This window comes from Dipodomys merriami, unplaced genomic scaffold (genome assembly GCF_024711535.1).
Source record: "Dipodomys merriami isolate MVZ:Mamm:240054 unplaced genomic scaffold, mDipMer1.0.p SCAF_25, whole genome shotgun sequence".
Taxonomy (NCBI): domain Eukaryota; kingdom Metazoa; phylum Chordata; class Mammalia; order Rodentia; family Heteromyidae; genus Dipodomys; species Dipodomys merriami.
In genome coordinates, this window is record NW_027203937.1 from 21,893,528 (window position 1) to 21,913,465 (window position 19,938).

Sequence of the window (19,938 nt, forward strand, 5' to 3'; positions counted from 1 at the left end):
GTTCCAGTTATTACTGATCATTTAAAATTCTGCTGCATCACTAAAGGCAAAACAATATGCCTTTATTTGTTCATCCCAAAAGCAACTAGAAAATTAGGATGTAACCAGAGAGTGGGTTCAAATACCTCAGTATAGGAGATGCTATAAGATTCAGTGAGCACTCTATTTCTTGGAACCTGGCAGGCTCTTGGCAGGTGTTCTGGCTGGCTAGGGTCACTAGGGTTGAGGGTTTGTTTTTCTAGGGAGGCATCTGGGGTAGTATTACTCTCCGTGGATAACCCATGACCACTTTGGGGCAGACTAAGCCTAAAGTCTTCATTCTTGTTCCTTCTGTCACAGAGTAACCTTTCTCCTTCAGAAGTGGTGCAGTGGTCCAACCACAGGGTGATGGAGTGGTTGCGATCAGTGGACCTGGCAGAGTATGCACCCAACCTTCGAGGGAGTGGTGTCCATGGAGGTCTCATTGTGAGTGGCTCTCTGGGTTGGCCCACCTGCCTTGATACTGGGTATTTCAAGACTAACTTCCTCTAGGACAACAATACACAGTAGTAAAGAGCTAGATACGATAACTTAATCTGAACTCCTTGCCTAACTCAAAGTCTCAAAGAAAGTATCTTGGTAATTGATGGTGGGGGATTTGTATATGATAGAAACAAGATGGCTTCTGGAAAGCCTTCCTCAGCCTCAGTCCCAGATGACTCCAGGTCAGTGAGTTACAGGAGACAGGACGCACCCCGAACAAGGCGGCTCCATCTGTTCCCAGAGGAATCCAACGGCCAGGGAGTGAAGAGGAAGGCATCCAATGAAGCTTCCTGATTCTATGATATGATCCTTATCGCCACTCAGCTCTGTCAAGTGACAAAGCCAGAGGGGAAATGTGGAGGTGATGGCTTGGATGTCATCCAGAGGAGACTGGCAGTCAGCCTTATCAAGGAAGTCCTTATTTTCTGCCAGTCTGTGAAAATGCAGCAATCAGTCAGCAAACATGCTAGTTAGTGTCTGCTCTGAGTTGAATCTTGTACTGACAGAGAGAAGGGACTGGGCCGCAGCAAGTGGATGAGCTTCAGCCTTGCTCTGGCCTGGGAAGCAGTTTCTCACTGACGCCCTTCATGGGGCCATCTGTGCTTGCTGCTTGCTAGGTTTGTCTGTGGTTTCTTCTTAGATCCTGGAACCACGCTTCACTGGAGACACTCTGGCTATGCTTCTCAATATTCCACCTCAGAAGACACTGCTCAGGCGCCACCTAACCACCAAATTCAACGCCTTGATTGGTCCCGAGGCTGAACAGGAAAAGCGAGATAAAATGACCTCACCCTCTTACACACCACTGACTACTACAGCCAAAGTCCGGGTGAGTTGCCAGACCCTTTCTGATTGGCTGTGGGGGCCTGCCTTCTGGTGGTTGTGATGTACACAATGGCTGGCACATACTTGGAGCCAAACCAGCTTTTGCTGTGGGAGGTTGGTACTGTGGTCTCTTGGTTGTTATTTGCTTTGGCCTCAGGAAGAAAGTAGAGCAGGTTTCTGTACACAGAAGCCACATGCAGAAAAAAAATCTCTTCCCTGCATGAGAAGAGAGAACTTATCCTCTACCTAAAAGCTGCCTTCAACCATCTTGCAAAGTAGATGAGTTATATGTCTGGCATTCTTCATTTGGGCCCATCTATGTGATGCAGTTCCATGGGATCATGGGCAAAAGCTATCACATCAGAAAGGGAGTCCTTCTACTCTTGGCTGGTTCTATTTGTTTTGTTATGAGGTTGTCCAAACATCTGGGCTTCCCAAACCCCACAGAGGTCAGCCTGAGCTATGCCATTCTTATACTATGTCCTGGACCACAGATTGGCTTGTCCCCAGCAAGTATGTTTGTGTCTAGCTTCAACTCCTGCTCAGACCTCCTTCCCCAGGGAGCAGGAAGTACAGCAGAAACAGTGCTGAGCCCAGCTCAGACAAGGAGGAAAGAACGCCAGGCCAGGGCTGCTCAGTGCCCAGCCCTGTAGGGTACTGGGTACATGCTGCTCAGAAGATACCTATGTGGTATCTTGTGTAACATAGCATGCCCTCCCTCGGGACTGGGCTGAGTGCTGACTGGAGTAGTCCACCAACTCCCCCAGCTCCTCTTGGGAAATACCTAAGTCATTCGCGGGTCAGCAAGCGTGAGTTCTACATAATCTCAGAGAAGCAGCTCTTCTTGTTCAAGATCCCTTGGATTTTCTTGAGCATGATCTATAGGAGTTTCCTGCAGTTTTCCTTATTTTTCCTCCTCTTAGTCCTGCTCTTTTGAAATCAGTATTATGAAAGTGATGTACAGAGGTGTTACAGTTACATAAGTCAGTTAATGGGTACATTGCTTTTTTGACAGTCTCCCCTTCCTTCACTCTCTCCCAGTTTTTCCCTCCCATCCCCACCCACAGGTCATATAATTCATTTTCAACATAGTGTCTAGTGAGTACCACTGCTGCATTTGTTTACCCTTTGTCCGTCCATTTCTCCTCCCTGTTTATCTCCCAGACAGATAAACAGACAAAACAACACAAAGAGCAAAATCTTCTTGCTTCCATTTCCTGGAGTTCATTTCAATAAATATTATATTATATTATCAGAGGTACCTTTGTGTTCTTCCCCTAAGAGAATTCACACTGTGTGTGAATGTCTACAGTCCTGTATAGTCCATTACGTTCTGGTGTATTTTAGATCTCGCCTCTTCATGTGAACAGGCTTGCTCTTCAATATTGGCTTGGTGAGATTCTTCTCATAATCTTGTGTTTGCTGTGTTTTAGCCTAGGAAACTTGGATTTTCACACTTTGGAAACATGAGAAAAAAGAAGTTTGATGAGTCCACAGACTACATCTGCCCAATGGAGCCTAGTGATGCTGTCAGTGACAGTCACAGGCTCTACAGTGGCTACCGGAGCCTCAGCCCCCCGGACACCCCTGAACTGGATGGGCTGGACCAGGTGGGACAGAACAGCTGAGCCCCTTGTCACCTGCCCTCTCTGTGCACCTGAGAGCTCACAGTATAACACTGCGTGTGTCACCATATAACCGCACTTCATCTCCTCCCGCCACGTGCATGACTCGCAGAGAACATTCCAGAAATTGTGTACCTCCTACTCTCCCGGGCCAGCCTCTCTTCACACCCTGAGGTGGCCAGGATACACAGTGACACCTCTTCAGAGGGGCCAGGTTTGGGGGACTTTGGCCAAAGGCAGACGCAGGAGGAAAGATTTTTATATTTTTAGCTGTTCTTAATATCATCTTCAGCTCTCCTGGAAACAAGAACACAGACGCAGGACGATCCCAGGAGGCACTGCTCTTAGTAGCCTCCCCTGTGCTCTAGCTGAGGGAAAGTTCAAGTGCCTTAGGCCTGTGGGCCACAGAGTCTTGGCTGAGATCAAAGGGGCGAGCAACAGGGATTTCTGCCATGGTGACAGTGCAATTGGGTTATACCGTATTACAGAGGTGGTCCTTCCTTCTTTCTGATAATAAAAAACAATATTTATGTAGAAAGCAAACAGCTCAGTATATCTGTTACTTGTTGGGGATGAGAGTCGGCTATGCCTGCACATAGAGTGCTACTAATTGCACAGTTTAAGAGCTTTTTTGGGGGGAGGGGGGGGTCCGGTCGTGGGGCCTGAACTCTGGACCTCTGGGCGCTGTCCCTCAGCTCTTCAGCTCAAGGCTAGCGCTCTATCACTTGAGCCACAGTGCCACTTCCGGGTTTTTGTTCCCCTGCTTATGTGGTGCTGAGGAATCGAACCCAGGGCCTCATGCATGCAAGGCAAGTGCTCTACCACTGAGCCACCTTCCCAGCCCAGTTTGAGAGTGTTTTGCAAGGAGTGAATTCATTAGTCAGGTATGCACTCAGTACACCTCAAGGGGGAAGGAGGGACCCCCCACCCTTTATTTCTGTTTGTATCATTCCAAGGAGGTCTGTGGCCTCATTACCTCAGGCCCTACCTTCCTCTGTGAAGCAAAGAAGCAGCTGGGCTCTCATGTATAGTCTGGATGTAGTTCCCCTCTATCAGCCAGGCACATCCCCAAATTGGTTTCCCTTTGGGCAGCACAAGCCCCAAGAGAAGAGGGGGAGGCAGGAGTTGGGCAGCCGGGCTGGCAAGAGTATTTTTCCATGTGTCTTGCCTGCTTCTCGTTACCATTGTTAGGGATCGTCTATGCATGCTGGCAGAGCCTAAACAGATCTAGCCTCTTGATTTAGAGGCTGACTAGCTGATAATGGGACCTCCAGATGGGCTCTGTCTGGCTAGAGACTGAGGGAAACACACACTATGCCAATCTGAGCTCCTGCCCATGAGATTCCAGTTTGCCGCAGGCTGGTGTCTGGCTCCACCAGGTCCCTCGGGCCTCATCTGTAGAGGAGTAAGAGCAGCATCATAACCAGCTGACCACAAGGGAGGGTGACAACCTCATTATTATACACTGAGTCCGCCCCAAATGGAGGCGATAGTAAGATTTATTTCTTATATGATGGGCAGCCTCAGACATGGCTTGTTCTCTGAAGCCATCGCCTCCCCTGAAGTCCAGCTGATGAGACTGTGCACACAAGCTTTTCATCTGGTAACACTGTCATGTGGTCCTGGTGCCAGTGAATGATAGGTGTGAACACCTGGCCACCGCTGTTACAGAGTAGATCAAACCAGGCTTTGCCCCTTGTTTCTTATCATGTTCTACTCAGCGAGTCTGCATGTGCCTGTTTTCACACGCTGCATGGGATTGTTTTGCCACTAATTTTCTGTGCAGCTTTGTAGACCTCGGTTTTCCCACCTTCCAAGTCCACAATGCCTCATTACCCTGAGGGATGAAGGAGCAGGCCAGCAGAGCCTGAGGAGGAGGGCAGGGCAGGGAGGCTCTTGAGCAGAAAGGCAACTGCTTCCTGAAGATGCTCGCCTGTACTGGGACTGTGGTGCCTAGGTTCCTGTTGGTGCCTGGAAATGGTAATTCCACTCAGCATCTTGGAGACCTTCATCTCTACTGCTGTCTGTCCCTGGAAATGGCTTGGAAACTGAACTTGTGCAGAGGCCCGCTTCTGCCAGGCCCTGCCTGTGCCCTGCTTCTCTGAACCCCGAGTGCTGATACCAATGGATGCTTGGGAGAGTGCGCATGCTCTGCAGGAGGCTGGACACCTTTCCTCAGGAGCAGAAGCAGCATGAGCTCCACCACCTGTCACTCCTCAGAGGCTGGGCTACTCCATGTCGCTTCTGCCAGGGAAGCATGTCCTAAAGTAGCTATGCCCATGTAGAATGGGGTTTGCATACTGTCCCCGCAAGTCGCATGCTGTAAACAGGTGTGCTGACCAGGCTGCTGCCCGTTTTACAGATGGCACCTTCGGAAGGCACTGTGACGCAGATAGGGCTCCTCTCCCAAGACATTCACCGCCTTACGGTAGGACCCTGCTCCTCTCCTCGCAGTAGGGCAAGTGTTGGGGAAGCCCATTGAACTTGGCATGGTGGTATTCAGGCCAGAGAGGGGCGGGGCATAAAGGAGGATGCTTAACCAGGAGTTAGAAACTGAGCCATCCCTGAGGCAGACAGCAGCCCGAGAGTCTCTTCCCTTGGCTGGACCTCTGGAATGCTCATAGGCCTGGAGTTGGAGCCAACTAAGGCACGCTGTGTTGAGTCCTCTTCCTCGGAGCTGGTGAGAATTCTCAGTAGCTCTGGGTCACCTGTTTATGCATCCCAGAGCCCAGCCCTTACCTCCGCATCAACTCTCACTAGGTGGTTGATGCTATCCTGCCCTCTCTCCATGTGACACACGTGTTCTCACCACTCCTCTAACACCCTTGCTATGACAGGAAGCTAGAGGATCTTGCCATGCCCAGGAGAACAAACTAGATCACGGGAAGAGGCAGCTTGGCCTTGGGGGAAGAGGAGCAGCTTTGGAGGGAGACAGATCCAATCCCTATCCCAGTTTCACTTGTTGCTAGTGTTGAGACCTTAAGTGATCCTTGGTTTGTTGCCTATGAAGCAGGGAAAATAAATATCCCACTTGTGAGGCTTATCGGCAAACTAGAAAGGCAGCAGGAGGCCAGCCACAGAATGGATTTGTCTTTGAAGCTCTATTCTTCCCAGGGCCCCTCTGTCCCCACATGATCCGCCCCTGAGCCTGGTAGCTGTAGTGTCAGTGCTGAGCCCCCTGGGATTGTGCTTTGCTTGATGATCTCCACTTGAGACATATTTAGAAAGCTAAGGGCAGGCGTATCTCCTAGGATTCACTTTAATGAAACTGTTACTTTTGTTTGTTTTGCTTTACTCAGCCCACATACTGCAACGGCTATACAACCTTGCCCTGTGATTTCTAGCAAGGCCTCTGGTGGACTTAAAAGAGCAAGTTTATCTCTAAGATGAGCAGGGTATTTTTAGGTCTTTTTTTCTTTCTTGTCATGCTGGGGGTCTAGCCCAGAGCTGTGCACATACTGGGCAACTTCTCTACCACTGAGCTACACCCTCAGCCATTACCTTTCCCTTTACTGTATTCTGAGCCAATGCCCAGTATCTCTGGAATACTCACAAGGTACTGGTGTCAGACATAACCATACGTTACTTTCCTCTGCTTCCCATATCTTGACCGTAGGGCAGTCTTTAGCCACAACTCTTGTTAAACTGCCCACTTTGGCTGTGTCCTTTCAGACTCTGCTGAGCCAGGACCAGCTGCTGAATGACTCTCGCCTGGCTTCCCCCAACTCTGATGACTGGAGATGACATTCTTCAAAGCCGAGAGCCCGGAGAGTCACACGTGGGGCCCTGAGTCTTCCTCAATGGGGAGCTGGCACCCAGCCATCGACAAGAGCCCAGATGGGGCTAGCAGGGCGTCTGGGTGCGAACAAGAGCAAAGCAGAGCCATGGGACAGGTGTCTTGGAGGTGGACCTAGACACACCACAGTGTTTTGAACCAGACTTGCTCTTACTACAGCCTTTCTACCGTTTATACTTTTATACATAGACTACGGATCACTGTTGTGTAGAGGGGAATGAGGTATCCATGCAGAGTGAATGGCCCATGCTGTCCCTAGAAACTGACAGGGGAGGCAAAGGGGAAGAGCTGTTAGTTCATAAAACCACTGCTGGGTATGGGGAGTTTTGATGAGCTGTCTAGGTTGGACAAGATTATAACCAGGAGCTCTGAGAGCTGCTTCACAGAAGCGTGTTTCCATTCAAGGGAATCTGGCCAGTGAGAGCATTTAGATTGAGAGCCAAGCAAGGATACCGGGGCTTCTCCCTGCTGTCCGAACTGTCCTCCATCCACCCGGATCAGCATCCGAGTAGGGGATAGCTAAGACACCCTACTTGACATGCAGCAGATAGATCTCTGACTCCTTTCCTTAACATCCTCAAGTGCAATGTCCCAATACAAAGTGCCCTTGGCACCACAAACTCATTCTCTCTTTTAGAAAGTCACCATCCGCCCAGACAAACCTGTTTCTTCTCCAGTGTCTCCCGTCTCACAACTAGGCACCACTGACCTACCCGTGCTCCAGCCATTCCCTTCTTCCCTGCAACTCCCTAGTTGCTCTAGTTCCAGCCTCATCTGTCTTCCCCCTGATTCTTGCAGCTGGTCTATTTGGCCCTTCATCTTACCAGCTGGTCCAGTCCAGATATTTTCCACCCTATTCCCAGGGAGATATTTCCAAAGCACTCTTCTAATCTTGTCATCCTTGTGGGTATTCTGCTCAAAACTGTTCAGTCACCAAATTCTCAGTGTTGAGCATCCTGGGCCTTTTTGCATCCTTAAGTCTATTTCCTTCAGGCCTTGATCCAGACATCCTCTCCTTGTGAACTCCATTTATCTCCCATTCCCTTTCATGGGTCCAAATCCTGTATCTCAAGCCCAGCACAGACACCTCAGGTGTCTCAGGAAGCAGCCCCTCATTTCCATTCCAGTTGCAGGTCATTTCTGTCCCACATCACTGTGCTCTCTGCCCTAGATTGTGCTTCACAACCTGCAATGAAGTAACTCTTGTCCTACTATTTATCTGCCCTGCTGAAGATCTAGTGTGGGTGGTATACTGTACAATTATCAGTAAGCCCCTCTCCTGGGCCTCCAAGTGCTTTCCTTCTTGATCAGCCTCCTGCTCACTAACATCCTTTGTTGCTACCCTCCTCACATCAGTAGCACCTCTCCTCTAGTTGTGACTACCAAAATATCACTAGATCTTGGCAATAATGTTCCCAGTGGAGAACCACTAGGCTGAGAATGAAGTCAATATGGGAAGCCCAGGGATTGAAAATTTTGATGAGGTCAGTAGGGGTCCAAGAAAGAGAGACCCTGCAAGTCAGGACCCTGGCATACATCCTGGAGACAGAGTGGTTAAGGGTGAAGATGAGACGGAAGGCAGGGAAAGGTGTAAAGCGGGTGACAAGCGTACCAACACGGTCAGATCTGTGTTTATGACCCAAGTCTGAGGGTAGTATCTTATCACAAAGTGCTCAGCTGTCTTTCCCTGGGTAAGGGATTTGCTGAGGATGTGCCAAACAGGTGAGGAGATGAAGGCCTTTGAAACCATCCCTGGGTTTGACCACCGGTGGGCAACTCATAGATTGCTCCCTAGACCCACATTCCTCTCCTCCCTTCTCCTCTGCCCCTTTCTTCCCCTCCCCCTCCCCCAGTAGTACCAACTTCTAACACTGCTGCTATTATGTCAGGTTTTGGTTAAAGGGGGCGGGGGGTATGAGGTGAAACAACTTGGAATTAAACAGATCCAGGTTTAAAGCCAGCCCGGCTCCCTACTGGCTGAATGACCTGAGACTACTTGTTCTCTGAGCCCGTTTGTTCATTTGTAACTCAGAAAACAAAATTCCCCCCAGGAATTCTGGCTTGTTAGGAGTGTTTGGTGAGTTCTAGATGATGTGCTTCCCACTCGGGTAGCAGGACAGCAGTGTGCCATGCTGGCCCTGGTCAGAAGGTGGTGACGGTGGTCCCTGATGGACAGGATTTAAAGCAGAGCTTCTGGAACCTGAGTGCAATGTCAGAAGTTCTGCCTGTAACCAGCCCTACCCTGAGCCAGTGCCAGGACACAGCTAGTACTGAGGATGCTTAGAAAATGTGCTCCAGGCCTCCATCTGATGGGAGGATTTCCCAGAGCCCACCTACCCTGTGGATTTACTGCTGTGTTGCAAAGGAAATGGGAAGAAAGATTGTACATGGAGGGTGCCTGAGTCGCTTGTAGATCTGACCATTAAAGCCAGTGCTCTAGACAGAGAGGTTCAAGAGACGTTCGAGGGAGTTGGTGTGACCCTTCGTGGATCCTGGAGAATTCTAACATTGGCCCCATTTCCAGATATGACCACGACACTTCCCCACCCCACCCCCCATGGACACAAAGAAGCAAACTCTCAAGCAGGGAAGAAGGCAGGGCCTCCAGCCTACCCAGCAGGTCCCCCACAGAGCCATGTCTCATGGACCAGTTACTGAGAACTTAGTTTATTTAGCTAAGGCGGAGGAACATACTACAGTGGAGCTCTTTTTGCTTCTAAGCTAGGAGCCTTAGGAATCACTAAGTCTCCAGCCCCTTAAGCCCTTCTTCCTAGGCTCACAGCCCAGAGAGGAGTACCAGTGGGTGTGTCTCAGGGTGCATGAGACACTTTACAAAACATCCCTGTTTAATATGATGAAGCCAACTCATTTAGAAATAGGAGCCCAGCACACTTGCTATCAACGTGGGAGGTGTTAGTAGGTGAAGATCATGTCCTTGGTATAACCCAGGTGCTCCAGGTTGGGGTGAACAGCTGATTGGACCATCGGTGGGGGGCCACACACCAGGATGAAGGTGTACTTTGCAGGGGGAGGGAGGTGCTCCTTGATCATGTCGGCGGTAATGTAGCCTGAGCTGTACCTCCAGTCTGAAATGAAGCAGAGCAGGAAAGAGCTGAGGGGGTTCCACATTATATTCCAAGCCCTTGGGGCCAGGGACAAGATTGGGGATGAGACTACAGAGGCTGAAAAGTCTCTGCACTGCTGCTCTCTGCAGAAAGCCCTAGAAGAGCGTTATGTGGGTCCTCTGCAGTATTTACCCCAGCTTCCAGATTCACAGTTGGGACTCAGAAATCCCTGCCTGATTGAGCTGGAAAACAGGTGAAGTGAGCTCATTGGGCTAGTGTGCACTGGTGTGCCGGTGGGGGGAGGGGGGAGGGAGAGACAGGGTGTGGTGGTGTTTGCTTGTTGGGCAGCTCCCTCTGCTGGACAGTAAGTCATATGCTGAGACAAACTGCTCAGCACAGTGAGGGAGATGCGCTTTGTATAAGGTGCTGTGTGCCTGGTGTTTGCTGGGTGTTAAGGGAAGCCACAGCTGCTGGTTAGGGCTTAGCATGCGAGCACCACTGTGCAGATGATAAGGGTATAGGAAGACAGGAGCATAGAGGTTCAGGTTGAAGGGCAGCCAGACATTTCATGCAGATAGGGACATGGGACACCTGCCTACCGGTTATTTCAATCTTCTCCCATGTAAATTCTTGCATTTGTTATAGGGACCCAGAGCCCTAGGTCTACCCCTCAAGCACAAGCCTCAAGAGAAAGAAAAAGAAACAAAAATAAAACAGCCACTGGTTCTTGGTGGTGGGGGTGGGTTGGGGTGTGAGTCAAGGGTTGGCCCTGACCCACACTGAGCAAGAGCAAGAGGGACCATACCAACAGGAGGCCTGTCCAGGGTATACCACACGCTGAACTGGTCTAGATGAGTCCTGGCAATTTCATCAAGCTCCTTTCTCATCAAGATATCATCCTCTGTCTAGAAAAGAAGCAACGTTGCAAAGGCCACTCCAGGGCGACCTCGGTGTCCCCCAGACTGCACTCCTCCTACCCCAGCTACCACCCTAGCTTAAGGACTCCAGAGAAACAAAGATTCTGCTGCTTCTCCTGTAGCCCAAACCTCCTTTCTAATGGGAGGAGTGCACGACTCCTCTATCTATGGTAGGACGAGGGCCACACGGTCTGAGTGGCTCACATCAGTCCTTGCTCTACTTCTTGCATTCATATCAAACATCAGGCCAGGAGGCCCAACTAAACTCAGTGCAAGGAAGAACCTTCTGCAAGGAAGGAAGGACTGAAGGCCAGACGGCAGGGCTGTGCCTGTGACCTAAACAGGAAAAAGAGACAGTCTGTTGCCTCTGCTGGGAAAAACAAAAGAGCTAGGGTCACTTGTCACAGACTCCAAGAAAGTCCACAAGACCTGGGTGATCCAACTCTTTATGACTGTTATCTTAGGAATTGTTGCTTCTAGGGTTGCTTCAGAAAATAATCTAAAAGCAGTCAACCCTAGGCACCGGTTTGCCATTCTATACTTTATCATTCATAACTGAAATCTGAAAAGATGGTGTAGTAGATGGGGTAGTAAAATATAGTAGGATCTGACACTGACTGTGGATGAAAACATAAAATTAGTGAGAAGACAATGGCTGCACAGACATGCTTAGTGAAGACTATATTCTTACATGTACATATTTGAAAACTATGCAGCATTTATAGAAAAGAAGACAAAAAGGTAAGTAAAAATGTTTGTATTCTGTATCTCCCCAAATTTTCATGGAATCATCCTTGAGTTTTGTACTCAGCAAGAAAAACCCCAAAAAACAAAATACAAGTTAAGGAAGCAAGGTCGACATGCCGCTTGGGTCTGGCTAGGAAGACCGATCTCAGGCACGCAGGGCAACAGGCCTGCCCTCAGCTTGGTCAGCTGCCAAGGGGCAGGTGGAGCTCAGTAAGCTCTTTCACAGCTGCAGGTTCCCAAGCTGGGTCAGTGAGGGAGGAATGTAAGCAGAGCCCAGCTCAGCAAACCATCCATCCTGCCCCCGCGGGGCCTGGGCTGGCTTGGAAGAACTAACCTGGTTGGCAAAGAGGAGGGATATCTTGGTCTTGTCATGGGGGTTCTTGGTGATGTGGCGAATGAGCTGCAGCATGGGTGTAATGCCTGGAACACAGTTAGGGGCAGGCCAGCTTTCTCCTGCCTCTTGTGCTAGAGCCTCTGGCCGGTGGTGGCTCAGCAGTTTTCTTTGGCCCTGTTTTTAAGTTTCTATTCCCTTCTGTCCCTAAACCTCAAAAGTAGAAAATAGTCCTCCATTTTCAGGTTCCTTTCCATGCTATAGTAAGTCAAAAGTTCTTTTTTCCTTTTCATATGGAAAGAATATTCTGAGCTCTCCAGTGTCCTCCTTGGTGAAACAGCATTCCTAGCAAGGAGACGGGATGATTTCACAAGTGCTGGGCACTCTATCTCTCCCTACAAGTTTGTGGTCAGACTTGGGGGGACACCACAGGGGAGCCTGCCCATCCTGGCCCCATACTAAAGAAGCTCCCCATAACCCCCAGGTAGCCACTGTACTTGGTGAGGGGAGCAGGTCCCGGGGAGGGGGGGGTGGCAGGGAGGAGGGAAGTGGGGGCAGGCTCAGTATCTGTCCCTGGCCTTCAGGTCACATTACCATTCATCACCGTTAACTGGAGAGGGATCTTTCCTTTCTTTCTTGGATTAAGTAACGTCAAAGTCAGAAGGATCTTAGAGCTCATCTTCTAGGATAAGCCCCCAGAAACCCCTTACCTGAGCCCCCAGCAATCATCCCCAGGTGACGGAACGTTTTCTTTTCAGGCTTGCACGATGGATATGGTCTGATGCCAATGCTCCCTAGACACATTAAGGACATTTGTAACTTCTTCAGCTCGAGTCTGGAAATCTGCCAAACACTGCTAACTTTCCATGGGACTCCTAGGATGTGGGTTCACCCGAGGCTAAACTGTCAGTCCCAGTGGCTTCTGTGGCCAGCCCTGGAACACTAGGGCACCATGTAGAAACACAGCCTAAGCTTCCTCAGGGAATGACTGGGCCTTCTCTTCTGAGATTGAGAGGGATGCTCAAGTTAATATGGAGCCTGTCTGAGTACTCTTGTCACAGCAGTGACCAATGAGTAAATGAGGGACCCTTAGTGAATGAAATGGTGTAGAAGCCCTCCACCACCCTCCATCCATATCAGCAGGAACCTTTTTGTGTGGGTGTGCCAGTCCCAGTGCTTGAATTCAATGCCTGGCCATTGCTCCTAAGCTTTTATGCTCAAGGCTAGCTTGAGTCACGGCTCCATTTCTGGCTTCTTGATGATTAATTAGAAGTAACAGTTTCATGGACTTTCCTGCCTGGGCTAGCTTGGAATCATGATCCTCAGATCTCAGCCTCCTGCGTGAGTAGCTAGGATTACAGGCATGAGCCACCTGGCTAGCAGGCATCATTTTATTGGGTCTGTGCTGGAGTTAGTGATGAGGACACACTGAATTCAGCTTATGATCTTGTGGAGTGGGTGTGAATGAATGATAGAAGTGGTTAGAAATGACTTTGTGTGAATGAATGTATGAAGGGTTAGAAGACAAACTTGTGACTTGGGGATTAGGAATGTTCTAGAACAATGAAACCACTGCAGGAATCTTCTTTCTTCAGCTAGTGGCCCAGTGTGAAACCCCAAGTACCTGGCCCACGGTAGAACAAGGACCCAGTTGGCCCCCGAAAAAGGATGGTGTCCCCAATTTTCATGTTCTCCAAGTACTGAGTCATCTTCCCCCCTTCAGGATGCTGTGGGTGTGCGTTTTTGAAGTAGACCTGAAACACAAGGCAGTATGGTGTTCATACTCCCAGACTGACAGCCAAAGCAACACATACAACTAGAAAATGAATTTGCAGTGGCAAGCCATGAAGAGAAAATTGTCTGCACTCACACTTGCTGCAGGCAAGATTAACTGGAGCTTTGCCCAGTTAATCCAGGGCCTGGGTCCCACCATAGAAAAAGCACTGTCGTCTACTCCATCACACTCAACAAACTAGGCAGCACCGGGCCACGGGGCTTAGGAGACTTTACCTTTATAATTAAGTCCACAAAGCCCTGGTCATCATCGCTGGAGACAGGAGTGTAAGCCCTGACCACCATATCATCACCAATTTTGGCCAAGAGATGGACATAGTTACCTACAAAAAAAGGTATCAACTGTTAATTCTGAGAATGACCAGCCTACTTAGAGCCCTGTAGGAATTCAAAAGGATTGAAATTTAAAAGACTGACTGTGAATACAGTGTGGTAGAATGTCACACGGGGGCAGAGGAAGAGAGGAAACCCAAATCTAGATGTGGATGTTAGCCCTGTCCCTGATCATCTGCAGACTATCCTGGAAGGGCACCTTAGTTCTCTGGGCATGTCTCTTCACCTATAAGATGGGTAGTGGAGCTGGGACCTAGCTCAAGTGGCAAAGCACTTGCTTAGCAGGTGCAAGGATTTTGGTTCAATCCCTAGCATCATAAAAGGAGGAGGATTTATAAAAAAATGATATGCTTGCCAAGTTGTGATCATACCAAGTAATTATACAGTAAGAAGAGCTCATTGAAGATTGAGAGCATTAAAAACAAGGAAGCTTTCACCATTTCTTCCTAGACTGGATGCATCATTGAGGTCTATGAACAAACCATAGCGTCCCTGCCTGTATCCTGGGTGCTTATATAATGAAGGCTTGAGCTCACAAATATTTCAAGGATTCAAGACCTGAACACCCCTGGTCCAAATAAAGCAATCACATTGTCTCTTCCTAACCCATAGCTCTGCTGAAAGCCAGTAATGAGATAGGTTTTTTAATTTTTAATTTTTGAGTACTAGAGACTGAACTCAGAGTGGTAAGAGCTCTACCACTTAAGCCATAGCCCAGCCTCTTTTGGTTTTCAGATAGGGTCACACTAACTTTGTTCTAGCTGGCCTCAACCTCTTGATCCTCCATCCTCTACCTCCCATACCTTCTGGGATAACAGACATACACCAGAACACCCAACTAGTGGTCAATGGCAGAACCATGTCTTATGCCCCTCTGGAGTGTAATTTAATAGACCTGCTGGGCCAGAGAGGCACAGATCTATCGAATAAGGAACCGGGCCACTCATGACTCCTGTTGGCTCCATGATGGAAACTTCAGAGAGTAAGGTAGATATAGTGAGGAGGGAAGGGATTCCTAGTTGCTGTTAAGAAGCCATGTGTGATGGCTCAAGACCATAATTGTAACTTCTAATTTAGAAGGAAGAGATGGGCAATCAAGATACAAAGCCAGCCTAAGCCTAAAAGTTCATGGGATTCTATCTTAAACAATGGCTAGGCAGGGTGGTACAGGCCTGTTGTCGAGGAAGCACAAGTCTGGCCTGGGCATTCGCTGAGACTCTACCTCAAAAATAAACAACCTCAAGAGAGATAACCAACCTCAACAGGGGCTAGAGATAGAAATCAAATGGGACAGTGCCTGCCTGATACCCTGAGTTCAATCCCTGGCCCTGCCAAAGGGGAGGGGCTAAGAGACAAAGTCAAGAGAAACCTCTACACCAGGTTTAGAGGGAGTAGCAACTTAGTATGCCAAGCACATTAAGTCACAGTCTATGGAAATTGAACTGGAAATGTTTAGGAGAAACAGAGTGCAGGGGGAAAAAGAAGCTGGTGAGGTACATGAAGGATTTTTTTTCTAGTACTAGGGTTTTCAACTCTTGGCCTTGTACTTGTTCAGCTTGTTTGAACTCAGGGCCTTGTAATTTCTCAGTTCATTTGTTCCACTGATGCTCTACCACTTGAACCATGCTTCCATGCAAAATCTGGGATTCTCCAGATCTTTGTCTCCTGAGTAGGGTAGGATTGCAGGTGTAAGCCACCAGTACCCAGCCTGAAGGGCTGGCTCTTAGATTTGGAGAGGCCTGAGGTACACACATACTGTCTCAGTGGCCATGGTCTGGCTGGACACAGGAGGCACTCAGGAATACAGGCCTGAAGCATCAGCTTTCTGCTGAGAGATCACCTGAACTGGGAACCTGAAAGGGCTCCTTGAGACACAGCCAACCTGAGCCTGGTCTGGCAGCATCCCCACCCCACAAAAAAAGAAAAAAAAATCTGTCCAAAGTCCTCCAGCCTCATATCTAAAAAGCATGTTGAGCTAGGGAGAATCAGCAAGCTCGGAATCTCAGAAGTCACATTTGTCCACTAACTGTGCTGAATCCAACAGGCTGAAAACAGATGGTCAAGGGAGTTTCTAGGAAATTCCTTTATTCTGTTCTTCTGTACTTCCTGCCCACAGGACTGGTGACAGGCCAGGCGGAGAGCTAGAAGGCAGCAGGACACAATGCTCCCCTGCATAAGGATGGAACTGCAGAGTAGCAAGGAGGCTCAGGAGCCCAGGTGGGCTCCTGACAGTTTAGAACAAGGTTTCATCCATGTGTATAAGACAAGTGGGCCATTAGGAGGTAGAAACAAAAAAAAGCAAAGCGGCTCTGGTTCCCTAGGCTTTCCACTCCAGAGGCTCACTCATCTGCCTAGAGGTGTTACTAACTGGAAATGGGTTAATTTGGAACTCTAGGGTGACTAGAGTATGTCCACAATGGCGCTCCTCCTTGCGTGGGTCTGAGGCCCATATGGCACTTGTCTCCTTCCTACCTCACGTTACCTTCTGGGCTTTTCTCTTGATTGTAGAGAAACACTCCTTCCTATCCCTCCTATGGGCACACTTGAGCAGACTGTGAATCTGTACATCTATCCAACATTTATCCTCACAATGACCCAACTAAAGGAAGCAGACAGGCCTGAGGATTTTCACTTCATCAGCTCAAGGTCTGAAAGGTTGAGGAACTCGCCAACATTTGCCTAGCAAGGAGCCTCAATGAGATGAGACCTTGAAATTTTGACTCGGCTCCTATTCGATGCTCTTTTCCCAAGGCCATCTCCCTATTTTCCAGATGGTTCAGGAAGAGTAATCAAAGCAACCCCTACATCCCAGGAGCCTGAAAAACCTGTGTTTCTGATAGGAGTAGTAGCTAGCCCCCAAAGTCCCAACCCTGGAGAGGACATGAAAGCCTACTCACCAACAGGAAGCCCTAAGATATGGTAGGGCGATGGCAGTCCAAAGCGGAACCTCCGGGTGTTGTGACTGATTTGCTAGCAAAACAAAAGCAGAGGCAGCCTTCATTAGCTTCCTAGGAGGCTGGCTGGACAGCTGGGAGGCCTGGGAAGGGAGCTCCACTGGTCCTTGCCACCACTGTCTTCCCACCCCACTTTCCCCGCCAGCATCCCACCTCTTTAGTCTCTTCCACCTAACAAGGAGAGGGGTTGGGCTGAGCCACTACCTCCTTCTCAATCAAGGGTAGTGAGTACTTGGTATCACAGTCCTGTAAGGTGACAGGACCTTTCCTCCTGCAGTTCTTGTTCTTTAGTGCCAAAAGAAGAGCTGTGACCCCGATGACAGTGACGGCCAACAGCAGGGTCGGGTCCTAGTAGACAATGTGAGCACAGCCCCTCAGCTCCCGTCTGCCCTGGGCAGGGCAGGGACCTCTCAGGCCCAGCACCTCCTCCCCCTGCCAATGCTAGGAGAAAAGTCAGCCAAGGATTCAAAGCAACTGGCAGAGGGAAAGGTATTCACACGGGAAGCCCAAGCCTTTGTGGACCAGAAGGTAAGGGGGTGCCCCCCCACTACCAGGCCAGTCTGCTAAGGTCCATCCAGAGTGCTGAAGTTTCCTAGATGCCCACCGAGTACCCATCTGCCTTCTTCCTGGCAACTGCCAAGGGTGCAGATGCTGAAAGTCCCGGGGTCCACCCCCCAGGGGGAGGAGCTATGATACCACTACTAACCAGTAATCTGTAATGAAGATCCCCCCTCCATCCCCCCCCCACACCATGCCCTGCTCCAGATCACAACTAGAGAGGGAGATGGCTGGGGTAGCTTCCCCAGGTGGCAATGGCTGAGAGCAGAATAAGGGGTGAGGGGGACAGGGCTCACCTCTCCAGTCCCCTCACTCCCAACTTCCGGTCCAGCCAGGGCGGTGTAGGGGTGGAGAAGTTCCAGGTTGAGGCTGCCTGGTCACTCACCTGCCAGAGGCTGGACCATCCTCCCTGCCACCGCCCTCAATTCCACCACTGCACCTGGCCAGGCCAGCGGGGCTCCCGACCCCTCGGCGGCAGGCCGGCCAGCCCGGGTTGATTCAGGAAAGGTCCAAGGCCCTCTTCTCCCCGTCCAGGAGGTCCACGCCCACTCCCCACCACCTTGGAACACCCCGTCCCGCCAGTCCCCACCCGCCCAGGCCTTCACCATCAGGCCCCGCCCCCTCACTACCCAGACCACGCCCCCTCGAGGCCCCGCCCTTGGCCAACGCCGGCCAACGCCCCGCCCCCTTCCGGCTCTGGGGGGGGCGGGGTCGCCGGCGGACGTTTGCGCTCACCGCTCCCCGCCCCGGGGATCCCCCGCGCCGGCGCCGCTCCCACGAAACCCACCCTGAGTGAGATGCCAAACATGTCGTCAAGCGGGGGTCCCCGCCCTCACAGGCACCTCCGCCGGGCGGACGGCAGCGGGCCGAGGCCGGCAGCTGACACCGGCGGGCAGCGGGCCGGCCTCGAGCTCGCACTCCCGAAGTTCTGTCTCGCGTGACTCTGGCTCCGTCGTTTCCTGCCCCAGGGGCCGCGCGCGGGGTGGGGCGGGGCGGGGCGCGCGCGGGGTGGGCGGGGCGCGGGATGGGGGGGCGGGGCGCACGGTGGGCGGGGCGCGCGGGGTTGTGGCAGGGTGGGGCGGGGCGGGGGTGGGCGGGGCTGCGCGGGGCGGGGCGCGCGCGGGGTGGGCGGGGCGCGCGCGGGGTGGGCGGGGCGCGCGCGGGGTGGGCGGGGCGCGCGGGGGTGTGGCAGGGTGGGGCGGGGCGCGGGGTGGGCGGGGCTGCGCGGGGCGGGGCGCGCGCGAGGTGGGGGCCTCGGGCCTGCGCGCATCCTGCGTGGAGCGCTGGCCACCCGGCCTGGTCCTGATCACTCAGACGAGGGTCTCCAGCCATTCACACCCAGGCTGGCCAAGGAGGAGCTGTGTTCTGGGGAACGCAGAGGTGCCTCTGATCATGGAAAATACTATTAGTGGAAGTGAATTCCAGGAGATGGAAACGAGGGGGTTGGGGTTGTCGTTGTTATTCTTTTTTTTTCTTCATTGCTGCTGTTTTTATTTTCTTGTCCTCTTGTCTTATGTGTTCATTCATCTGTCTTAGAAAGCACAAGGAGAGGGGCCCAGAAATGGAGGGACAGAGGGGTGAACAAATGCAGCAAGCAGCCCTCACTAGACACGATGTCGAAAATGAACTACACGACGTGTGGATGGGGACTGGAGGGAAACACAGAGAGGGCAAGGGAAAGGGTGGCGTTATTCAAAAAGAAATGTACTATTACCGAACATGTCGTAACTGTAACCCCTCTGTACCTCACCTTTACAATAAGAATAAAAGATGCATTTAAGTAAAAAAAAAAAAAAAAAGATTGTGGCCAAGCTGGAGGAAGAGGATGCCGAAATGGAAATGGGAACTCAGGTCTAATTATAGAGAGTTTGTATTCATTCAACAGGCCTTGGTGAGCTTCTACTCTGAGTCTGGTCCAGGACCAGGGGTTTGCAAAGTAGAACTGAAGTGGAGGGTAACATCAAAGTAAAGCCAATTACTCATCATTCATTTGTTTATTCACACACTAGTTGGAGATGGATGATGAAACTTGCCCTGACCTGATAGATGGCGGTTGGGATGAGAGGCCCAGCAGATCCCAACCTCCCCCGGCCTGAGTGAGAGAGAAGCAAGACAAGCAATACACCCCACCTATTTAAATTTGATGGGCCACTGGAACAGAGAACCAGGGACCGAAATTTAGGTCTAGGGGCTAAAAGAAATCCACAATGAAGATGTGGGCAGTGTTCATTCAAAGGGCTGTGATAGATCAGTTCCTGACCTCTGTCCTTCTGTTTGTAAATGGTGATGTCCCCCTGTATCTGTCATATCATCTTGCTTCTATGTATGCCCCTGGATCCATGTCTCTCTTACTATAGAAACATCATGATCTCATTTTAAACGTGATTGCCTCAGTAAAGACTCTGTCTTAAATAAAGGCGTATTCTTTAGAATTGGGGATTTCAGCATGGGAATGTGAGGTGGAAAATAAC

The 19,938-nt window shown here is 50.6% G+C and overlaps 2 protein-coding genes across 10 annotated transcripts in view; one reads left to right on the forward strand and one right to left on the reverse strand.

Annotated features, from left to right (window-relative positions):
• Nucleotides 1–9,126, forward strand: part of Ppfibp2 (PPFIA binding protein 2) — a 136,957-nt gene extending 127,831 nt beyond the window's left edge. For 4 of the 8 annotated variants that reach the window (XM_070035225.1, XM_070035224.1, XM_070035227.1 and 1 more), the window contains 5 exons: nucleotides 340–465; nucleotides 1,163–1,351; nucleotides 2,781–2,957; nucleotides 5,335–5,400; nucleotides 6,645–9,126. In XM_070035225.1, the coding sequence (XP_069891326.1) occupies nucleotides 340–465; nucleotides 1,163–1,351; nucleotides 2,781–2,957; nucleotides 5,335–5,400; nucleotides 6,645–6,716 (630 nt within the window). In that variant the 3' untranslated portion in view covers nucleotides 6,717–9,126. Of the gene's footprint in view, nucleotides 1–339; nucleotides 466–1,162; nucleotides 1,352–2,780; nucleotides 3,523–5,334; nucleotides 5,401–6,644 lie in introns of those variants that run through there. The other 4 variants (XM_070035228.1, XM_070035230.1, XM_070035229.1 and 1 more) reach the window with 4 other exon arrangements.
• A 293-nt stretch (nucleotides 9,127–9,419) lies between these two features.
• Nucleotides 9,420–18,402, reverse strand: Cyb5r2 (cytochrome b5 reductase 2). Of its 2 annotated transcripts, XM_070035234.1 has the most exons (10): nucleotides 18,255–18,402; nucleotides 17,114–17,257; nucleotides 16,853–16,925; nucleotides 13,839–13,945; nucleotides 13,453–13,582; nucleotides 12,539–12,622; nucleotides 11,832–11,917; nucleotides 10,639–10,738; nucleotides 10,433–10,515; nucleotides 9,767–9,854 (listed from the first exon to the last, which is right to left on the reverse strand). In XM_070035234.1, the coding sequence occupies exons 1-9, from the start codon at nucleotides 18,273–18,275 to the stop codon at nucleotides 10,436–10,438; spliced, it is 825 nt and encodes a 274-aa protein (XP_069891335.1). In that variant the 5' UTR covers nucleotides 18,276–18,402; the 3' UTR covers nucleotides 9,767–9,854; nucleotides 10,433–10,435. The 2 variants fall into 2 exon arrangements, with proteins under 2 accessions (XP_069891334.1, XP_069891335.1); XM_070035233.1 differs by lacking the exon at nucleotides 10,433–10,515 and having other exon boundaries at nucleotides 9,420–9,854; nucleotides 18,255–18,400.
• Between the last annotated feature and the right edge of the window lie 1,536 nt (nucleotides 18,403–19,938).

Bases quoted from the DNA above. Each gene is read 5' to 3' on its own strand.
- Cyb5r2 (XM_070035233.1), bottom strand. From the start codon at position 18,275: ATGTTTGGCATCTCACTCAGG. The intron at 17,258-18,254 runs GTGGGTTTCGTG...ATTGTCTACTAG, and splicing joins TGTTTGGCATCTCACTCAGG to GACCCGACCCTGCTGTTGGC. The intron at 16,926-17,113 runs GTAGTGGCTCAG...TTGTTTTGCTAG, and splicing joins TACCCTTGATTGAGAAGGAG to CAAATCAGTCACAACACCCG.